The sequence below is a fragment of the Synchiropus splendidus genome, chromosome 11 (assembly GCF_027744825.2).
Source record: "Synchiropus splendidus isolate RoL2022-P1 chromosome 11, RoL_Sspl_1.0, whole genome shotgun sequence".
Lineage (NCBI taxonomy): Eukaryota > Metazoa > Chordata > Actinopteri > Syngnathiformes > Callionymidae > Synchiropus > Synchiropus splendidus.
The window spans coordinates 14886050-14902189 of record NC_071344.1 but is presented as its reverse complement, the minus strand read 5'-3'; the positions used below and the strand labels follow the sequence as shown (position 1 = coordinate 14902189).

The following is a 16140-nucleotide window of genomic DNA, read 5'->3' as shown; positions in this document are numbered from 1 at the left end:
GCGAAAAAAAAAGAAAATAGACAAGTCGCAGCTCTATCATTGCACAACAGCCTTCACAGGGATGCTGAGTCATGCCATTCCACCACAGCTTCCCCTTCCATGCCGCTTGACAAGAAGCCGGAACAAGTGTGTGAGCAGAGCTGGTTCGCTGCACTCGCAGCCGTCACCGGCCTGAAAGAATGGAGACTGAGATGAAACATCATGACCTGCTCTGGCTATTGTCCCCCCTGACGCTTCTCCAAGCAGAGCCCTCTCATTCCACTCCATCAGTCATGTTTGCTCTCAGCCTGAGGAGATGCCTTGTTCCGCTCATACATGACTTTGTGAAAGCAGTTTGTTACGTTTGCTTCCCCTCCGCAACCAAGCAGCTTGTACTCTGGTTTATTGTTCGTCTTAACTATAAAGAGAAGGCAAAGGTCACCCATGGTTCAGTCCGTGTCACTGACTGAGCCCATCTATCAGAGCATTGCAATCTTGCTAAGATTAAAAGACAAATGAATATAACGCGAATCAACATGATGCTCCAATTGTTCGCATGATCAGATGGCAGCAATGTGGTTCTTCAAAAACCGGCCACATTGGATGAACTGACCCCAATGAAACAATGAAGCATGACAAATAGGCAAGATCTTTCCGTCCATAAGGGCACAGCTCTGCCAGCTCTTCACAGCCACACCTGCTGAAGCTGGACCGTAGAAAGCAGCTCTCTCTGTCAGGTGGGTCTGAGTCTGCAGTTTTGGGAGTTGCTGAGGAAGGCTGTGTCATACAGAGCCAGATTACCACCACTGGAGGTGGAAGGCTTCTGAGCATCTACTGCACTGGACTCAACTCAGGCTTGGGCTCCACTCCTCAGAAAAGAATGATTGGAACCACATTCACTGTCAAGTAACGTTGTGATGGGGAAGTACTTTGTGAGAGTTGAAACAAAGCCAGGGAGTGCCAATGAAGCCAGATAAATCTGAACACCTCCGAGCAAAACAGGTGTCTCCAACTTGAGGACGACACAATGTGTCAGTTCAAGTGCACGTGTCCACCATATCAGCTTAATTCTCCTCGTCCTTGTGAGTGTTCACACAGGTAATTTGACGATTTTATGGAAAGGTGCGGTCAGTTACATATTTACAGTAACGATAATGATTAATTTAGTCCCCCCCCACACGCGTCTTAAGACGGCGTCACTCGAGGTTCGGCCACTTAGCCGGGGAAGACTCTTCTGCAGCTCTTCAACTCTCCAGATATGTTTTTGCCTGCTGCCCAAGAAAACTTTGTCTTGTCAGGTGAGTATGAATCAATCTCAGGTTGTAATAGTAATCATTATCTTTTGCTCAGGTTTTGGACAAAAAGAGAAGAAAGTTTATTGTGAAAAACAAGAAACATGTTTTGGAATTAGCATTGCCTTTTTTTTTTTAAACTCTGATGTTTGGAAAACGTTATTAAACCACCAGCATTGTCCATTTAAGATGCAGTTACTACATTTCACAAGTATAAGCCAGTCAATGGTGAAGTACTACCTTTTTAAAAATGTAATTCTGGCAACTTCTACCTACATTTCATGGCTTGTGTTTGAATAATACTTAAGAGATAGTGAAGTGTTATGCTCACACTGAAGTACCTCAAAGTGCTGCAGCTCGATCCTAAAGACATTCATACCGTCAGCTTTTTCAACATAAGACTTTCTCTGATTTGAACCAGCAATGTCAGGACTCAAGAAGGGTGCAGGTTACTCGCTGCCCTGCTAAATAGCTTTATGGTGGTGTTGTTTTCACCTAGGGTCAAAGGTCAGAAAAGTATTGCTTCATCTAAGAAACTTTGAAGATTGAAGATCTTGATTGAAAAAAACTTTTTTCTTTTTTTTTTCTTCCAGAATCGGCATCATGACTCACGCTCTGAAACATGAAGAATGCGCACGTGAGTTGAAAGAGAAAAATACATACAAATAGAGGGGTAGAGGAATAAAAAACCTGTGGACAGATAAGTGAATATTGCAGTGTTGAAATGACAACTCTTTGCTTCAGCAGTGCAGTCCAAACACTCATTTAGTATAAACTCTAGTCTCAATCTTTCAGTTAACTCTAGTCTCACTGTCATAAACTGGAGTTTCACCATCCAGGTTGAACAAAGTTGAATGAGAGAAAATGAGGGCAAAGGTCACGTAGTCAGCACTTATTTTGCTTTTATTGCAGTAGTGGCGGGTAAAACATCAGCACACAATCATGAAATAAAAAAGGAGGACACTTTTATGGACCATGTCTCTGAGTAAAATATTCATTGTGAAGTTATAAAAGAAAAGTGATTTCCAGTGAGAGCGGCTTGGACTGTCAAGTGACTGACCCTGATTTTACTGCAGCTATAAGAAACACATCTAATCTGAGAGGCAGTAAACTCTGAGGTGGTTGATCCTTTAAAGTGAGTGTTTATGGCTTGTGGGTGGTGGAATCACATGAGGTCTTGCCTGTAAAAGCTCACATAAAAGGAGGTCAAGAAACAGAAGAGGGCAGCATTGTTCGCACTTGTGTTGTTGTTGCCTTGTGGCTTTCTCTAGATTGACTGACACCAATGCACTTTCTTTTTCGACCATGTTATAAACATGTTGATTGGAGCCACACTGCAGTTTGCCTGGGTCTCACCAGCTGTAACAGCATCTCCATATGGAAAATGTGAGGCTTCCAGTGGAGCTGCTGTTATCTGTGGAGGGACGCCTCTCGCCACCGACATGTCACGCCTGTGTTATGCTGGGAACGCCGTTTCAATGAAGACGAATTTGGGCTTGTTTGAATAAACTGAAAACATTGACACTCTCTGGTTTGTTCTGTCAAAAATGATTTTAAGGGAAGACGGTGCGACTGAAATCCAAAGTTTTGACGATGAATAATGGATCTGTCAGTACAGTCATTTACTTTACATTTGCGGTTGAATAAAGTGATTTATTTGAATGTAGAAAGTGGTGGTGCTGAAAATAAGACGCCACTGTTATGACGTGTAACAATATTTTCATCAACAATAAAGACATCAAACAAATATAATAAAATAAACAAACAACTGAAACACTGCGTTTCGCATCAAACCATTTAAAAAAACATGATTTTGGTGGACTCTTCCATGGACTGGAAAGACAAAGCTCAATATGATCAATAAAATGACAAATAAAGGGATTCAATATATTGAAAGCAAATGAGTTTCTATAACAGACCGCAAGCTCCCTAGTTCCTTCAATTGAAGATATAAGACGTTTGAGCATGAGCAGCAAAGAAGATCATTTGAGGAGACAGACGAAGATATGAAGGCAGCAGAGACGACCAGCTGGAGACGACAGAGCAGAGGAACCGGAACCATCTCCCACTCATCACCAGCATGGTGGTCCATGAAGTCACTGGCTATATTGGATATATCACATTTATATACTTTACCGACTGTGTTTTTTTTTCTTCATATCCACTTTTAATAAAAATGAATGGCTTCCAGTGTGATCGGTAAATGTTCGATCTCAACTGTACAGTCTCCTACCTCCTTTGTACACAAACCTTCTCACCGTGTATCTCAGTATTAATTTATTCATATAAATGTTAGGAGCATTTGGGGTTATCTTATGACAAAGTTGACACAAGTCAGTCACAGTTAAAAGGTATAAGGGAAAAAATGCTGACGAGGCTCAAAGCGTTCTCCACTATAAGCATCAGAGTCACCTCTGCCACCCTGATAAGTCACAACACGAGTGCTTTATTGCCACCATTCAAATATTTACTCTGCTTAATTATTTTCGCTTCTCTTAAACCGACATCATGTCGAACCGCGCTCTGACGATGGCGAGCTTATGAACACCACTGAAATAAGGTGTATTTTGCTTCATTCCTGGGGTAATAACAACATTGCACCGTCCTTTCATGTACATCTTTCTGCTTTAATATTTAGAAATGATCCCCTGTCGTCGCTCGTGTTGTGCAATTGAGGCTTTTATTTTGAAATGTTTCCGGATATGATCCTCTGTCTTCTGGGTTCACCAGTTCACTGTCAGCCGGTTGCTAACTCGCGTTAGCTAACCAGTTCTGTGTTTAACAAACTGTTGAACGTCTATTGAGCGTCAGTGTTAATCGAAACGGAAACATTAGCCGTGTACGTTGTGAGTTTGTGCAGCCTCGTCCTGCGTCAGCCGAAGTGGGAGTCGCTGCTAGCGCAGAGGAGGGTGGGGACACAAAGTTGCGAGACCTCGCCCCAGCCGGAGCTTGACTCGAGCGGGCAGCTAACTCCCCCAGCGGTGTGAGAGATCCGCACCACCGAGCCAGCGCCCACTTTGACACGACCGTGTCTTCCAACTAGCAACAAGTATGTTTCGGAAAACCTTGAAGAAGGACCCGGAGCTGTTCCAGAACGTGGCGGACGGACTCCGGCGGCTGTATCGGACCAAGCTGTTCCCGCTGGAGGACACGTATCGGTTCCACGACTTCCACTCCCCGGCCCTCGAGGATGCCGACTTCGACAACAAACCCATGGTCCTGCTGGTGGGCCAGTACTCCACCGGCAAGACCACTTTCATTCGGCACCTCATGGAGAAGGACTTCCCCGGGATGCGGATTGGACCCGAGCCCACCACCGACTCGTTCATCGCGGTGATGCACGGCGAGCAGGAGGGGGTGATCCCGGGTAACGCGCTGGTGGTCGACCCCAAGAAGCCCTTCCGCAAACTCAACGCTTTCGGCAACGCGTTTCTCAACAGGTTAGTCGACGCTAGAGAGTGTGGATTCAGTGTCACTGAATCGTAAGAGAAACACCCGCTCCCGGATCTCAACAGAAACTAGACTGAAGGAACGTGTTTTACTTTTGTTCCTGTTGATAGAAAACTTTTCCTATCTGAGGTGAGATGTGTGCCGCCTCACAATCCATGCTGATCTGATCCTTTCTAAGTCAAAGTAGGCGTGGGGAGCAAACCTGTCACAACAGAACCAGTCATCACTGAAAGCCTTTTATAACAGGTTTTCCTATCGTTTAAATTCCGAGTAAGCAGTGGGGCAAGCTTATCAGATGTGTCAGGGATTCAGGTATGTCCTTCATCATCCCTTGGGAATGCGGGTTTTCAGTGTCAACAACCAGGTGGAAGATCCAGTCGGTGTCTGCCAAAGCAAAGGGCGAACAGGTACATAAATTCCAACTTCCTTGGAAACATTGCGTGTTACCAGGCAACCCAACACGACCTTGATCTGACCGCCAGTGTTAATGTTTCTGACCATATAAGTGTCGGCGTGAGCGTCCAGCCAACTCCCTTCCTCCTGAGCTGGGAGGAGTGTGTGCAACTTTACAGCAGTATTAAAGGTCTGTGTCTATCTTGCGTTACTGTAACATAGTAGTGGCGCGGCTGTAGCGATTGCCAAATCAGCATATGTCATCGTTCTAGTTGACGTGTCAAGTCATTCATTCATTTCAGTTCAGTCAGCTTGGTGTGGAATCTTCCATAGCAGCTTGTGAATGAGCCAGTTTCAATAGTCAGGTGTTTACCCAGATGACTAAACTGTTTTCGCTTGAGAAATATACGACTGTGCATTGGGTGTGTTCTCCATGAACTTATGACATTGAGTTGAAGGAGGACGAGGAGACACGTAATTCATTAAAATGACAAATCACATATTTATTGTAAACCTCACTGTAATGTTGTTGAGTGAGAAGATACATTTGCCTCAATTGTTTAATTTCTTCTGAGACTGGAACAGAAACTGGAACCATTAAATTTTACTCGTGGATTTTCGGTTTGTGTGATGAAAGCAGGTGTTGCTCACTCTGTGTTTTTCCATGACTGGTATCGACTGAGAAAGATTTTTAGCACGTATTGGTTGGCCAGTTTTAACCTTTCAGCTCCGTCCCTCGAACACCAACGCTCTCAAGCAGCTCCTCAAAGGGCCACTGTGGGTGCAGGTTTTTTGCTGCTCTCCTTTTCACCAGTCAGGTTTGTAGTCCGTGATTGTCAGTCAGGTGCTTTTTGTTTGGTAAACTGTGTGTGCTTGTTTAGTTGGAACGAAAACCCTGCACCCACTGCGGCCCCTTTGTGGGTCCATTTGAGACCAATGCTCTCAACGTTCCCTCTGACACCTCCCAGTCCAGCACATCTGTTGCCTTGCAATTCAATTCTATTTTATGGAAATGGTTTCACGACTATTTCCTCATTGACGTTAGCAGGTGTCCTCTGCTAACATGAGCATCCTGCTTCTGGATCCAGAATGCACGCGTGTGTCACCTTTTACAGTTCTTGGCCACATTTGGAGGAAATGGGATAAGATTGTGTATCAGCAAAGACCATTGTGCCGTACAGTTATCAGGAGTGAATTATTTTTCTCTTCCTGGATGTCCCTAGTACTTCCTGAAGTATGCGCATAATTCTGTCTTGTCAGTGAATTATGCTGACTAGGAAAGCAGATGGTACACAATATTTTTCTCTAAATGGCATGATAAGCCATATTGTGGCTGTTTGTCCTCTGAGCCTGTCTGTCCGTCTGTCCATCATACTAGTGTTGAACAGTCAACATTATATTTTACTCTATCTAGAATGGAGAATCAGACTTTTAGCTCGGATCTTGAGACTGTGGCTGTATTTCGTGCTGTTGGCACGAGCTTGCTTGTGGGGTCTGGGGTGTGAATTTGAAATGTATCATGGTTCCAGCTAATTTTGCATAATAGCAGCAACAGCTGAAAACATGTTAAAGATGAATTGATTTGTGTGTGTGTGTGTGTGTAAATGCTTGAAAACATTACTTTGGTTGGAAGCCGATCATTTGACGGTGATGTGAAAGCAGGTAAGTTGCGTCTCTCTGCAATCACCGCCCTCAATCCTGCAGCTAAGTCTTTAACTATCCCTCTGGTATCAGACTTGCTCTCAACATAAACAGTTATTTATGATCCGCTTCTTGCGAGCCTTTATTTTTCCTCTGAACTTGCAACAGAATCTAATGAATGCACCGAGCAGTTCTCACGGTTAAAACATCCATAAAGATTCTTTCTGTTCCAAATATAAGATCCTGTTCTCTTTTCTTTAAGTAGAAACAGCAGTCAGGGGCCCAGTGGACTCGTGTCCCCACTGTGAGCCACTACTCAGTGAAATCTGACTCAGCAGAATCTAGTTCCGCAGCGGCCCATCCTGGCTGACGCTGTCCTGTCCTGCTGGTGCGCTGTTAATCCAGGAACTGAGAGTTAAAATCTCCCACATGGGAGTAAGGGTTGTTGACACAAAACACCTTTTTGTTGATGTAGTCACATATGTTAACGTAGGAAGTTTTTTTTCAAGAAATAGCTTGACATTACTGCACAGCATTATTGGTACTCCCAGTAATATTTGCTGTAAGCAAATCAGTTTCCGCCAGAGGATGTTTGGATAACAGTGTGACTAAAGGTCAGAGGTCAAGTGTTAGGACCGCCTCTTCCAGTCACAGGACCTGAGGGTTGCCGTAGCCTCCGTGAAACAATGATGACTTCACCTTCCTGTTTCATTATTGGACACAAAGCATCTCTCCGTCTCCCGGAGCCTGGTGGTGTCATATTGTTTTCCACGAATCCCAGTTTGAGTTCATCCTTTTTTTTTCCCTTGAAGCTCTCAGTGGAAAATGTGGGACGAGGGAGTTTATTGGAATCCCGGAGCCAAAATTCCAACAGTGTGTGCCAGAAGAGGGATGGAAAACTCCTGCTTGCTTCTTATCTCTCCAGTCAGTGTTATTGAAATGTAACTCCAGACAGCGAAGCGCACTAATCGACAGTGCTCTTGTCTTTCACTTGCTTGTCAAATTTTTCCACTTTTCCTCCTCCATGTGATGTGGGTCCTAGTTAGGGTTTCTAGTGTGTGGTTGCAGCAGGAATGTAAAAGTAAGGTTCCCCCCAGTCTTATGACTGGCTGCCTCTAAGCTCATGTTGTGAGTATCGGTTCAGACTGACTGAGCAGAAAGGGTAAGAGTTCTCTGTGTTGCTGACCATCTCAACAATCGCTGGCTTTGTCTTGACGTTGTGGTGTGATGTGCAAAATTCTCACACTGCATGGGGTATTTATCATTTATCTGTTGCTCACGTTAGTGTTTCAGTGTTCAGCTTTAAAGGAGACCATTGTCAGTCCAGGCTTTATTGTTTCAGTTTCCCTAACCCTCTTCAACTTGCCGGGATATGCAGCAGGCGGTTGGAAAATTAAGCCTGAGTTTCATTGTTATTTAAACAAACCAGTGGTGGAAAGAATTTGTCACGTTGTTTGATGTGGCAGCAGTTTGACCTTCAAAACTGAAGTGGTGATGATTTATCTCCTTTGTAGGGCTGGTATTTATTAGTATTTATTATTTTCCTGATACTTGTGTGCCAATTTGATTTATATTGTGATTGTTAATTTATAAAATAAATAACAATACAAATGCACACCATGGTTTCCCACAGACATTTGGTGTATTTATTCATTTGAGTGTTACTCAGTCTCTATAAATATACAAACAGTTGATGTGCAATAACCAAACTGTTTGGGCTAAATAGTTTCAGCGGTTGACAGTCTGGGTTATCACAGACACCATAGGAGCTGGATTAAATAACCAATATCCAATTACTTCTCCCGCAGTTTTTCAGCACAGGGCGACCATCGTGTTATTCCAGTATCTCCTATCCTCCAAAGCTATACTGAGCAGCGCAGGGCTGCCACTGCTCTTGTAACTAGCGTAAAACTCAAGACAGGCTTTTGTCAGGCCACACTTCCCATTGGTCTGGCGTCTCAAGCCAAGTGACTTCAAGTATTTATATTATGAATTCAGACTGCTGCGCTCCTGATGCTAGCATCTACTACGTCAATCCAGAAAGGAGCCCTTGGTCTTCATTGGACAGTAGTTGGTGTTTGAAAATAAAAGCTTGTCCTGAGTATTAACCTTGTGTGTTTGATCTGCTGCTCTGTTGAGCAGGAGACACGCCTGAGCTGGGGTTCCAAACTCTTTACCAGGAAATGGATGTGACATTGCGTCCTGTAGATTGCATGCATGTAAAGAAGAATGCTAACCATAGGCTATGTTTTGTGGACCTGAAATCTAACAGGGTCTCTTGAAGGTGCGAACCCAGCTCTAATTGTCATGTAAATATTGGTTGGCTGACAACCATGTGCTGTGCATGTGGTTGTGGGTGTGATGGCTGGTGAGGTGGGGTCAGATGAGGCCTTTAGCAAGCCATGCCGAATCCATGTGGAGTTGGTGTCGTACGGTGTCCTGTAATACAATGTTGCGGTCAGACAAAAGCTCAATAGACGTCTGCTTCAATACCATTTTCAATGTCATTCACATACTTATTTTAACCGTCCAGTACATTCTTTGGAATTAAAAGATATTAAAAAAAGACCTTGTTTCAGTCTCCTATTCGCATTGCTTTTGTTTCACAATGACATTGTGTGTGCAAGATGTGCCCCAACTGGTTTTTGTCATTTTCCTTTCCCTCCACACCCTTGTAATCGTAGATCTCTTGTGTTCCACCAGGTTCATGTGTGCCCAGATGCCAAACCCAGTCCTGGAGAGCATCAGCATAATCGATACTCCGGGAATCTTGTCGGGGGAGAAACAGAGAATCAGCAGAGGTCTGTCGGACACACTCGCACTGCTAGCTGCCTGTGTAGCACGGAGCCACACCCAGACATTCTGGTGATATAAAGCAACTCAGCTTTTATGAAGTCATCCGTGAAAATTGAGCAAGTTTAACAGCACATCTGTTTCTTTATTCCCTCCTGCTTGTTTCTTTCAAAGTGGACTGTAATATTCTAGCTCACACTGATATTTGCCTGTTGGCTGCCTCAGGATAAAGCCTGACAAGTCATGCAAATTAAACTCCCTCATAGTGACTTTCACGTGCCGTCATCTCTTTTAACCTCATTCTTTGTGTCTGCCACTTCTTAAAATTATGCTGGAGGCCTACACAGGACAAAAAATGACTTAACCCCAGACATTTGTCGAAATAATTTCCTATTCTGATCATTTCTTTTCCCACTGTGACTGTAATAACCCAAGGGTCACTCTAAGTTTGCGACACAGAACGGAAGTAGAAAATGAAAACGCGGTGGAGTACGACTTCTGCTTTTGGTACCTGGTTGGAGCCCCTGCTAGAGGAAGTGCTCTCACACCCTTGGTTTTGTGTTCTCAAAGGAAAGGAAGTGGAATGAAACAGCAAAGAGTTACCCAATTCTAGCTCCCTGCCCTCCCACCACCTCGCCTGCACTGAATAAGGCAGTCACTCTGTTTTTTATTGAGCCCCGTGTCCCATGAGAGTTGTGCCGAACATCAATCAAGTTATCAAGTTTTTCACAACATTCAAACTTTCATTCATTCCACCAGACGTGCTCCAGTGTGTGTGTGTGTGTGTCTTAAATTAGGTTATACATTGCTTAACAAACATTGCTTCTCATAAAGGCCATTAATGTACAAAAGGGGATTAACTGAGGGGGAACTACTTTCTGTCTAGAGTTGGTGGAACCGATCCCTTTTAAAAGCATAGAATATGTAAAGCAACGGTTCATCATTGAGTCACGCACATTCCTTTCCCTGGTGTCTCCTGCAGGCCAGAGTGAGGTTGATACATCTGTGTCTGATCCATTAATTGAAGTGCCGGAAAACTTGGAACTCAAGGATTGTTTGATTTTTTTTTTTTTTTTTATTGGAGACCGCTGCTCAGTTTATTTAAATGGTTCTTGTTCGTGTTAACATTTTGAAACTGCTTGGGTACAGGTGTTGAAAACTGAAAAAAATCTCTATTTTTGACACATGAACTTGATATTTACATTTAAACAAGAACAGCAGCACGCTGACTCCAAATATTTGCTGTGAGGCAAGAGGTCTTATGATGATGCTCGGCGTTGATACAGTCATCAGATCCATGTACAGTACACCATGCACCTGTGTGTTATTTTGAAAAGTGGATGCATCGGTGCAGAAGCTAGCTAACACAAATTGGTGATGGCTACATGGGGGTTTGCCAAGGAATGTGACGTAGCAGCAACTACCATAAATTCCAGACTATGGAGCGCAGCTGAATATGAGCCACACCCACTGAATTGAAGAGGGGAAATGTTCATTCTCAAAAGAGTCACCAGCTGTAGACTTGGTTAGGCTCGAGAGAGGAACCATGGTGACCGGCAGCAGTTTCCTCACATGCACCAGACAGGCCTCATCCGCTGCGGTGTTGCTGCGTAAACACTGATCCAGTACATCAACCGTAGTGTAGTAATTGTGTCACATTTAAACATTTTCTGTTTTGGTAGTACGGCTGAGGTGTGACAGACGTCGTGTGTGTGCGTGTGGCCGCTGTCAAAGCAGAACAAGTTCTGTTCTAAACCCAAGTGTGGGAAGGCTGCTGTTTCACTTGGCTGTGTTCATCACGGGTGATTGAAGGGTTGTTGTTGTTGTTCTAGGCCACTAGGATTCTCCATTATTTTAGAATGTAACTCAGCTAGTTGTCTACTAGCACACGACGAGTTGTTGTGCCAGACTTGAGTTGCTTAAATGTTTTAGTACCTCATTATTTTATTTAACTTCAGCTAGAATAGGAATGTTGCATCTAGCCTTGTATTCCTTGTATTGGATTTGGATGCAGTTTTACATTATAGGTGTCAACAACGCTTTGTTTCTGACCACAGTGTAACCACATGGGATGGATTTACATTTACATTGAAGGATGGAATAGATTCAGGCTTAGTGGCGTGTGGAATGACATCGCTACAACATTAGAACTCAGGTACGAGCCAGAGCTAACATGCTCTCAAGTGTTTTTTCCTAAATGATAATGTAGATTCCTCTCATTTTATTCATTGAAATAGTAGTGGACGTGAAGTTGGAAGTCCCTGATGGGCGTTTTAATAATAGCAAATGAATTTCAGTATGTCCATCAAGTACAAGTTAGTAATTTGAAATCTGCCAAGCTTGCCACATCTTGTCCGTGACTCACGTGAAACAGTTTTGTTACAATCACAGTTGCATAATGCTCATATTACTCAACCTTTACTTCAGTGTCAGCAGTAATGGCTCCGAGCCACAAGCTCACTCGGAGAACACAAGACGTTTTTGCATCTTTTATATCTCAACACGTATGTAAACAATGCACAGGAAATATTGATGAAAGGGTGATGAAATCATTGCTGTTTCAGTTGTTGTAGAACTAGGTGTAGCTGTACCTGTAAATACCAATAAGTAACTCATGTCTCTCGCAAGACACCGCGCCGCTGCGTCCCAGAACCCAGAGGCAGTGGTGTTGATGTAAGCCGTCACATTTCAGGGCTTCGTTCCTGAAGCAGCGGCTGGTTTTTATTTGTGACAATCCGCTGCCAAATTTACTGACCAGCTGCTCGGGCTGCTTGTTACGTCCACACCGAAGTGAGGAGGAGGTCTGTCTCATGTTCGCTGTGAGTGACAGCGTGTCTGTGCATGTATGAAGCAGGCATGGCAGTTGTCGGGCTGAAAGCCAACTGACACGTGCTGTAGAGTTGACTCACCTAAATAGTTCTGTCGCCTCCCTCTGGGAATTTTGCCTCTAACTGTGTACATTCACAACGGAAAAACAAAAGCAGCTTTATTTGCTCGGCACTGGCTGCTTTTACTTTCACTTTGTTTTGACCTTGCCTTTTATCATGCTTTACTCCTTCTGCTCAAGCTGCTGCGTTCTCCCTCCTCATCCCTGGGCTGTTCTTTACGCCCACTTTGTTGACAACAGGCACTCATGACTCACACACTCATTCACTCGCTGGTGAGTTTGAACTACTGGCTTAGTCTTGTCTGAGGGTCGAGGCTGTTCAAACGTCCCCTGTGTTCTTTCACTTGAACATACTTTTCTCTTTAGAAAATAAGATTGGATTAAGTTGTATAAATGACCAAATTACACCTCTGAACTTTCATCTTCATTGAGGGAAAACAAGCACGTATTGATTTTGTAAAATGTATTCTCCTCCTAAACTGATCTAATCCAAAAATATATCTGCACTGTGAGGTAGCTGAGTTCTAAACATGATTCAGAAAAATGTTATTTCATGCTCAGTACAAGATTGTTTCCAATGTGAAATGTATTGAATGATTTCAACCCTGGAGCTCCACAAACTGATGTCAGCAAAACGGAGTGGAACACAATTCTAACTTTTCATTTTTAAAAAGCATCTTCTGTTAATTGTTGAAATATTTACTAAGGTACTATTGTTTTAAAAAATGTATAATTCTAGAAATCACGCTGTTCATTTTATTTTTAATTTGGTTATTTTTTTCTTTGACATAATTTCAGAATTTACGATTATTATTACTCTGGGGGACTTATTTGAATGGGTTTTTTCTATTATTGTCCAGAAACAAGGCCAATATTTTCGCTTATTTTTTGTCAAATTATTGGACAGCACTGCTAGTACTAGTACTAGCTAGTACTACAACTAGAAATAATTGCCGCAAAACTGAATTGGCCTGTGACCTGTTCACTTCACGATGCCCTTCACTGTGCTACAAAACAGCTTTGCGTCTAGAGTGTCTGCACATCTAAGCCAAAGCGCCCTGGTGTCTGCAGGCTATGACTTTGCTGCTGTACTGGAGTGGTTCGCCGAGCGCGTGGACCGCATCATCCTCCTGTTCGACGCTCACAAACTGGACATTTCCGATGAGTTTTCTGAGGTGATCCGAGCCCTGAAGAACCACGAGGACAAGATGCGAGTGGTTCTGAACAAGGCTGACCAGATCAGCACTCAGCAGCTGATGAGAGTCTACGGCGCGCTGATGTGGTCTTTGGGCAAAATCATCAACACGCCTGAGGTAAAGATCCACACGTCTTCCATCTTTTCTCTCCCAGATCTGTGACGTGACGTGTGGCTCAGGGCGAGCTAAGCTAGCGAGGCTTGGCTGTGATAGAGCGGCCAAGCGTCATGTCAGCAGCGCTTTCCTCCTTAACTGCTGAGTTAATGTTTGATCCCGGCACATATTCATAAACAGATTCCAAAGGAACCTTTGGCTCTTGTAGAAAATGATTCATTGACTTTCAGATTGTGTCGTATCTCGGCACCTTGTTTCAAGAGAGTCACCAAGGAGGGAACATGACATGAGCTCGGTCATTTCAAGGTGAATAAATGTTCAACCGGTCATGTGTTACTGGGTGGCAACAGTTCAGATGGAGGTTTTCTGTGTCGACACGCTGCCTGAGTGAAACCTGGGGAAAGACCAGGAGCATCTCTGCTGCAGCCTTCTCCACAGGCCCCTGCCTTGTCACCCCTCTGTGCTCATACTAGCAGTGCACAACTTCTTCACGTCTGTGGAGAAATAGTGGTTTTCTGCCAGTAATTCTTTTCTCCGTGAACTTGTCGAGCGAAGATGTGACACCACTGACTCTGAAGTTCTCCTTGTCCAGGTGGTCCGGGTCTACATTGGCTCCTTCTGGGCGCAGCCCCTCTTGGTCCCAGACAACAGGAAGTTATTTGAAGCGGAGGAGCAGGATCTTTTCGCCGATATCCAGTCGTTGCCTCGTAACGCTGCTCTGCGCAAACTCAACGACCTCATCAAACGTGCCCGTCTGGCCAAGGTCAGCGGACGGACCGTGTTTGACCTTTTCGTTTGGCTGATCCGTGAACACGCTGTGACGCCATGTGGCGATGTTTGATTGGCAGGTGCAGGCCTACATTATCAGCTCCCTGAAGAAGGAGATGCCCAATCTCTTTGGGAAGGACTCGAAGAAAAAGGAGCTCATCGCTAACCTGGGTGAGATCTACCAGAAGATCGAGAAGGAGCACCAGATCTCTCCCGGCGACTTCCCTAATCTCTCCAAAATGCAGGTGAGCTCAGGTCACGCCTTGTGGCGCTGGTCGAGAGTAGAATGACCTTCCGACCTTCACGCCCTCCTCCTTCCTGCCACGCTGGTCAGGATGGGCCAGGAGATTTATTTTTCCTGGCTCATCAGGAAATCCTGCTTCTTGTGTGTGACTCCCGTTGGAGACTACAGAAGCGCCGTCTATTTCTATCACCGATTCCTGTTTTTCTCCAGGAGCTGCTCAATGGGCAGGACTTCACCAAGTTCTCGGCGCTGAAGCCCAAGCTGCTGGAGGCAGTGGAGGACATGCTGGCCAACGACATCGCCCGACTGATGGCCATGGTGCGGCAGGAAGAGGCCTCCATGCCCAGTCAAGCTGTGAAGGGCGGAGCCTTCGACGGCGCCATGAGCGGCCCCTTCGGTCACGGCTACGGCGAGGGAGCCAGCGAAGGCATCGACGAGCTGGAGTGGATCGTGGGCCGGGACAAGCCCACCTACGACGAGATCTTCTACACGCTCAGTCCCATCGATGGCAAAGTGTCCGGAGCCTCGGCCAAGAAGGAGATGGTCAAGTCCAAGCTTCCCAACACCGTGCTGGGCAAGATCTGGAAGCTGGCCGACGTGGATAAGGACGGTTACCTGGACGACGAGGAGTTTGCTCTGGCCAACCACCTGATCAAAGTGAAACTGGAGGGGCACGAGCTGCCCGCCGAGCTGCCCCACCACCTGGTGCCCCCCTCCAAACGGGAGCTGGTCACAAATGAGCAGTAGGAGAAGAGGAGCGTGTGGAAGCCGCGTCTTTGCTCTGTGTTCCGGCCTCTGGACACCGAGGCTCTCATCAGCTGCTCAGACACGCCACAAGGAGGCGCTGCTGTGACCGACTTCGCCAGGGAGAGACTGGGGGGAGGGTTTGTTGAATCAACCAGGGGTTATGAAAGACTTTATTACTGGATCATGGATGATTTGATTGTGTAGCAGGTATCTGTTGTCACGTGACCTGTCCATCCAAAGACGCCTTTCTTGTGGAGAGAAGGGGAGCCAATGAAAACAAGTGTTCATCTCTATTTTTCTATTCCTGGACTGTTTCCAAAGGCTCCCCTTCATTGTTTGCCAGATGAATAAACGTCTGCCATCTGATGCCTGCTGTGGTGCTGACACTCTCTCACGCGACGCTGCCACATCACTGTGAGCCCGGCGAACCTGAGAATGTGGCGCAAAATTCTGTAGAGAAGTCGCCGCTAACAAAAGATCAAAACTAAACTGCACAGCAAGAAAGAAACGTGCAAGTGGTTAGGATATAGCAGTCGCTTGATGCAGGCGCTATTCACATGTAGCAACATCGTTTTCCTGTCAGTAACCAGCTCCTCATGGCCTTAACTGAGTCACATCCACATGACCCGCAGCACT

The 16140-nt window shown here is 45.0% G+C and overlaps 1 protein-coding gene across 1 annotated transcript; it reads left to right on the top strand.

Annotated features, from left to right (window-relative positions):
• The first annotated feature begins 3987 nt into the window (after positions 1 to 3987).
• On the top strand, positions 3988 to 15879 carry ehd1a (EH-domain containing 1a). Its single transcript, XM_053879739.1, has 6 exons — positions 3988 to 4711; positions 9459 to 9556; positions 13507 to 13748; positions 14338 to 14508; positions 14594 to 14758; positions 14968 to 15879. Exons 1-6 carry the CDS (start codon positions 4323 to 4325, stop codon positions 15502 to 15504), a joined length of 1602 nt encoding a protein of 533 aa, XP_053735714.1. The 5' UTR covers positions 3988 to 4322; the 3' UTR covers positions 15505 to 15879.
• The last annotated feature ends 261 nt before the right edge of the window (positions 15880 to 16140 follow it).

Bases quoted from the DNA above. Each gene is read 5' to 3' on its own strand.
- ehd1a (XM_053879739.1), top strand. From the start codon at position 4,323: ATGTTTCGGAAAACCTTGAAGAAGGACCCGGAGCTGTTCCAGAACGTG. The intron at 4,712-9,458 runs GTTAGTCGACGC...GTGTTCCACCAG, and splicing joins GGCAACGCGTTTCTCAACAG to GTTCATGTGTGCCCAGATGC. The intron at 14,509-14,593 runs GTCAGCGGACGG...TTTGATTGGCAG, and splicing joins AACGTGCCCGTCTGGCCAAG to GTGCAGGCCTACATTATCAG.